Source organism: Bradysia coprophila (genome assembly GCF_014529535.1).
Source record: "Bradysia coprophila strain Holo2 chromosome IV unlocalized genomic scaffold, BU_Bcop_v1 contig_5, whole genome shotgun sequence".
Lineage (NCBI taxonomy): Eukaryota > Metazoa > Arthropoda > Insecta > Diptera > Sciaridae > Bradysia > Bradysia coprophila.
Genome location: NW_023503374.1, coordinates 8,175,734 through 8,182,287, shown reverse-complemented (window position 1 = coordinate 8,182,287; position 6,554 = coordinate 8,175,734). Strand labels below are relative to the sequence as shown.

The window sequence follows — 6,554 nt, the reverse complement described above, 5'->3', positions numbered from 1 at the left end:
AGTGTTCAAAATTTACAGATCGGTAACAGAGGATAATGTATTTCATGCGTAATAAAACAATCAAAATGATTAAGTGTACTCAATACAGAAACGGTTTTCACCATCAACATTAAAAGATATTGTATTTATCAGACACCATATCATTTTAATCTTGTTGGTCTTTTCTGCACCCACGAATCGTTATCTCAATTGTGGAAATTTGAAGCGTTTACAGGCAAAGAACTATAATCTATAATTTAATTAGTAAATTAATAATTAGGTGTAAACATTATCAGCCGCTCTTAATGTCGCTGTCGGAGCTTGTTTTTCTAAGAATCGTACGCTTAGTGACTTATTTTTGGCACATTCTTCTAATGGAGTTTTCAACGTGAAGGCACATTGTTGACCAAATGAAGAAAAGTGTAGTAGACAACATGATCTTCAATCGTCCAAAATATTCCCCTGTGAAACTCCATTTGAAGAAGATCTTTACGGGCCTACCTTATTAACAGAATAAATCAGTCGAACCTGAAATGAATGCAAATTCATTAACATTAAGAAGAACAATCGTGTCCGTTGCTTCTCTTAATGTTATTGATTCGCATCGTTGCCCCGAGGACTAATCGGTAAGAGAGGCTGTTGGGTCAGTGGTTTCCATAACAATGTAATGTGAGTAAAATCTTCAATTCCTTTTTATGGATGCAAACTAATTCTCGATTTACAATTTCATTGCATTGAAATTGAATTACCTCATTTCTCTTCGATTTTTTTTTCTATTGTAAGTTATGAGGAAACTCTGAAATTGTTCGCTTAGGGTAAAAAAAATCATTCAAAATAATGCTCCCTATCAGGTCAGGTCAGACCTGAAACCTGCAAGTAATCAATTAGGTTAATCCAGGTCAAATTTCAGGTTACCTGAAAGAATTATATGAACATTTCAGGGAACATGAAAATAAGGTTAATTTTCTATTTATATGGTCTTGATTTTTAGGTTCAGGAACCTGTTCCAGCCTTAGTTTAAAAAAAATCATCTCAAAGACTCTCCTAACCCACGCAGTTTTAAAGTGGCAAACGTAAACGTATTAGCGTGTTGTTTTGTTCGCGGTTGATATGTACCTTTAAAAAGGTTATAACATGTCTGGACAATAAACTAATCAATCAAAAATACTTCATCATTGGACACGCGGCTTCTTATGTTGCGATCAATAGTTTGAATTAATCTGAATTTTAAGCATTTGTTTAATTACACGGGTCAACTCGCTCTATATACGATTGCTTAAACAATACAACGGATGCACAAGTTGATTTACATAACACATTTAAGTACAATTAAACCGCAGCTCAACAAGTGTGACCTACAGTCTTGAGATTAAATCATTGAGTTACGACTATCTATCTGTTATCGACAACTCGACAACTCGACAACGACAATAAAATGAGCGATGACCGCTTTTATATGGCAAAATGGCATGTTCAACCAAAATAAAAGAAAAATCCCATGAAACATGGACGTAGCAAGAGAATCAATAGATTATGAGTGAGTGAGGAACGTTCTCATCTGCTACACAAATGGTTTTAACGAACGGTCCCGAATACGCAACCTAATCAATGCCTAGCACTTGAATTGACCGTCAAAATGTAAAAAATTATACTTTCAAGTTTAGCAGCTTTATTACCTTCCGATGTTTCATCATGTGGGCTTTGAGCGCAGTTTTACCTTTGACCGTTGCACAGCACAGATCGCACACAAAAATCGACGATAAATCGTGGATTTTCCGCTTATGATTCCTCAGACCCTTTTCATCACCAAAACTCTTGTCGCATTGGCTACATTTGAACGGATTTTCCTTGTTGTGGACGCGCTGTATGTGTGCCTTCAGCGAAATGTGTTGCATAAATGATTTCGGGCACACCTCGCATTTAAACAGGCGTTCCTTCGTATGAGTTCGCAAATGTTGCGTCAAAGTGTGCTGTTGTTTGAAGGCAGAAGTGCAGACGTTGCATTTGAACGGCCTAGCCATATAAAAAGATTGAAATTTGTTCAAATGAGACATAATCATTTCCGTCCTACCTTTCGTTGGTGTGAATGCGAATATGTTCGACCAAACTTTTCTGCATTTTAAATGCGGCAGGGCATGAGTCACATTTAAAGGGACGTTCCGTTGTGTGCGTTTTCAGATGTTGATTCAAATATCTATGTTGTTTGAACGACGACGGACATATGGTGCATTTAAACAGTTTCTCTTCCGTGTGCGTGGGTAGGTGATTCTTCAAATAGCTGCTGTGTTTGAACGTAGCATCGCAGATGCCACACTTGTACGGCCTATCTTCATCATGCGTCTTCTTGTGAATGTTGAAGCTAGCCCGATGGTTGAACGAAGCATTGCAAATGTTGCACTTGAACGGTTTTTCACCTGGCGAGAGACATTTTTTAAGGATGGAACAGACGTCTTAGCCAGAGAACATTTATGTACAGATAGATGTGTCACAAACCTGTGTGCTTCCTTAGATGCGTTTTTAGACTGTGCACATGCTTGAAGCTCATATAACAGACTTCACAGTTGAATGGCTTATCGTTGGAGTGAATCCTCGAATGCGTGATCAATGAATTCTTCTGTATAAACGAAGCATCACATTCGTTGCATTTGAACGATTTTTCGTTTTTATGGATTTTCATGTGTTGCTTCCAGTTGTTGCGATACTTAAAATCAGCGTCGCATATCTCACATTGAAATGGTCTCTCACCCTGTAAGTGAACACACAAACGATGAAACGTGATTTTGAATTCTCAAAACAATAAATCGGAAAAGTACCGTATGGGTACGCATATGTTCCTTCAATCGGTGGCTCTGCTTAAAGGAACCATCACAAACAGTGCACCTGTAACGGCGTTCGTCTAAGTGTGCCGCCAAATGAACGTTTAAATCCGACTCAGCCTTGAACCGCTTCGTGCATAGTTCGCATTTGAACAGTTTGTCGACCCGATGTACTTTGGCAACGTGATCGGCCAACATTTTGTCATTGCTGAAGCATCGTTGGCACTCTTTACAGTGGACCGTGTAGTAAATGTCTTTGTGCTGCTTTCGTTTGTGAAATTTCAGCAAGTTCGATTGGGCAAACTCTTCACCGCAATCAACACACTTGAATGTCGTCTGTGTCGTCGTATGCTTTTCCACATGCCGGTTCAAAATGGTCTTAAACTTGAAGGAAGCCTCGCAAATGCTACATTGAAACGGTCGATCGTCAGAGTGCGTTCGCATGTGTTGTTTGAGTGTACATTTCTGGACGAAGCTAGATGAACAGACGGTACACGAGTACGGTTTCTCACCTGGTACATCAAATGGTAAAAAGAAGAGACGTTTTTACTACGCTCCCAACAAATTAAAATGCGTTGGCTTACCCGTGTGCGTTCTGAAGTGAATTTTGAGAGAGCTCATACGCAAAAATTTGGCGTCACAATACTCGCACGTGTACTTCCGTTCGTTGGAGTGAATAGCCATGTGAGCCTTCAACGAGCATAGCTGACTAAACGCACTGCTGCAAACCTCACACGTGTAAGGTTTTTCCTTACTATGGACCCGTTTATGGATCAGCAAGTAATCCTGACGATTGAAACCAGCACCACACTCATCGCACTTGTGAGGCCGTCCACCGACGTGTATCTGCTTGATATGCAATTTCAACGCGCAAAGTTGTTTGAAAGCATAGTTGCATATGTCACATATGTACGGTCTCTCGTCGGATAGGTGTGTTCGTAGATGACCTTTCAGATCAACCATCGTCTTCCACGTTTTATCACACAGCTCGCATTTATACGGTCGTTCCGAGCGATGGATACGTTTGACATGGTTACTTAGCGCCCGGTCATCCGCAAAAGTTTTCAGACAATCGGTGCACTTGAATGCATCGGGATGATGTTGCTTCTTGTGATTATTTAGCGAGCTCAAATTGTTGAAGGAGTCGGAACAAATTTTGCACTGATGTGTCTCGCTGCCGCCATGCATCGCCATGTGCAGCTTCAATCTTTGAAATTTCCTGAATGACTTCGCACAAATGTCACATGTAAATGTTTTGAATTCCGTCTGGTGTCCTGTGTGCCGTCTCATGTGCATCTTCAAAGTGTGTTTGAGTCTGAAGGCAGTGCTGCAAATATGACATTGAAACGGCTTTTCGGTTGTATGATCTTGCAAATGATTTTCGTTGTCGAATTGTTTCAGACCAGTGACACAGTTCGGCGGTAAATACTTCGATGGATCGCTGAGTAACTAATAAAAAGGAAGAGTAATGGTAAGCTGGTTGAATTGACTCTTATTTTATATTACATTTATTAAATTAGAAAGGGCCTGAGCCTGAGCTCAAAAAAATATTTCTTTTCCAAAGGCACAAACAACTCCCGCTTTCAAGAACCGCCTCAAAAGTTGGGATCATACAATTTCATCAACATTTCCACCCCCAATTAGTCACCCTTACAGATCGTTTAAAAATGTTTACCAAAGTTTAAATTACCTCGCTGCTATTCTCCAGTTTCACGTTTACATCAGCAGGACCCCTGAGAATTGTCTCCGTTTTGTTCGGCATTTTGTTGGATTTACCATTCATTAGCAAACACTTTAAATTCGTTCAAAGTGCTACAACAATCAATGAAATTAGAACTTAACACCGTAAAAAGAAGCTGGAAACTAGAGACATTTACCTGTAACATGACCACTCCGCAACTATTTCTTAATTAAAACAAAACAGAGCCAAAAAATTAAACACAAATTCGTCTGCAAGGGGCTACCGCAGGTAAATAAAACGTCAAAATATTTACAACAAGCTCGACATGCTCATGACAGTGTGTGCAGTGTTGACGGTGTTGACTGAATGCGAAAAAATGTACAAGATTCAAAGTAAATGGATTAGATCGAAAAAATGAAGAACGATTTTCAAACAGTTGCAATGAAATTCCTTTGATTTATTTCTTAGGCAGTTCACTGAAACATATCATCAATCGATGAATGTTTTATAGATAATCGATAAATATCGACTGATAATCAAATTATCAGTCGATATTTACCGATTGTAGATGAAATATTCGATTGATGTTAAGAGTCAATTTGCGGAAACTTCGAACAACTTGAAAATAAAAGAGTGAGTTTTCTGTGAAACTTGATAGTTTGCTACAACTGTAAAACACTGTAAAAACTCATTTCACACAAAATTATATTCTATTTGGTAGACTTGCTTGAAGTACGTTGCTTGAAATAATTTCGGTTTCATGCTGGAACTGGTTAAAAATTAGTGACAGTCAAAATCGTCTGTGAGCGGTCAATGAGGCATTCTAAGAAGAAAAAACTACATCTTTGTTTACATCTTTGCTAAATATCCCGATTCTTTCACATGTAAATTTTCGCAATTTCGACTGAATAAAAAGATGGCGCGCTATGCACGCACGTTGAAGAAGGTTTCTGACTTCGCTTATTTTCTTAATTTTTCGCGATACTTTACTGAATTAAAAATTAATTATGCAAAATTTCGATGCATAATATAAATCAAAAATACTTCAAATAACGTTCGACATCGAAATAAAATATAAAAATGTTTTGTTTGGAACGTAATTCTAAGAAACTAGTTTGAAGAAATTTTCATAAAAGTTTATAATTTTGGAGTTATGAGTGTTTTAAGCTACCGAGCTGTGTGACCCACAACTAGGAAAATATGGCAGATAGAAAGTTCGTTTAAAAGACAAAGCTATGGAGATTCAGATTCTAGTCGACATGTTTTAGGGTTATATCGTTCGTTTGGGAGCTATGACCATTGTGAGTGTCTCGCCATATCTATCGGCTGAGCTTAACAGGTGGACTTAATACCTACAAATCGCCCAAAAATGACGAATGAAAAATGAAGTGTGACGTAAGATCCTTTATCCTCTTTCAAAAGAACTGATGTCGGTGGGGATTCATGGATGTATTTATTCCAGGACATATTATCTGTGGTTTTCAATTTTCTTTACAGTCATTTCCTCTACATCTGCCACTTGTGACGCACCTTTCATATAATGAAATAGTCACTTATTTTTACTCTATCCTTATAATCTACCATTTGTGACGCTTTTCTTTTTAAGTGTCGAAGCTGTTAGCGTCATCCCCACCGATATCAGTTCTTTTGTAAGAGGATAAAGGACCTTGTGTTACACTGCGGGAACCAAAATAAGAGGCATCTTGACCAGTAAACAAATTTATTCTGGAGCCTGTTTGTAGTGCGTTGATTATAATGAAAATGCACTCAGAATCTTATACATCTACTCTAGCACCTTTGATTGTTACTTAATTTTTTTTAAATATTCTGACTCTTATTTTTGAGCGGTATAAGTGCCACAAAGGGTGCACTTAGTCTATATCTCAATCATCGCAGATCGTAGTGAAAAATTAAATTTCAAACGGTAATAATGTGTGAGCCTCGATGTGAGCTAAATGTCGTCTTGGGTTGCAGACCCAACTCAATTGTTGAGAGATTTTAGTGATCCGAAGCACCCAACATGCAATTGTATTGGAATATGGAAAAGTCTTTCATTTTTTCTAAACTTTTGATTCATG

General features: G+C 38.2%; 1 protein-coding gene across 1 annotated transcript; it reads right to left on the bottom strand.

The window, feature by feature from the left end:
- Positions 1-388: 388 nt before the first annotated feature.
- LOC119071642 (zinc finger protein 91-like) lies at positions 389-4,776 on the bottom strand. The gene is made up of 7 exons (XM_037176604.1): positions 4,673-4,776; positions 4,486-4,607; positions 3,380-4,244; positions 2,793-3,307; positions 2,473-2,725; positions 2,051-2,393; positions 389-1,992 (listed from the first exon to the last, which is right to left on the bottom strand). Exons 2-7 carry the CDS (start codon positions 4,576-4,578, stop codon positions 1,626-1,628), a joined length of 2,436 nt encoding a protein of 811 aa, XP_037032499.1. The 5' UTR covers positions 4,579-4,607; positions 4,673-4,776; the 3' UTR covers positions 389-1,625.
- Between the last annotated feature and the right edge of the window lie 1,778 nt (positions 4,777-6,554).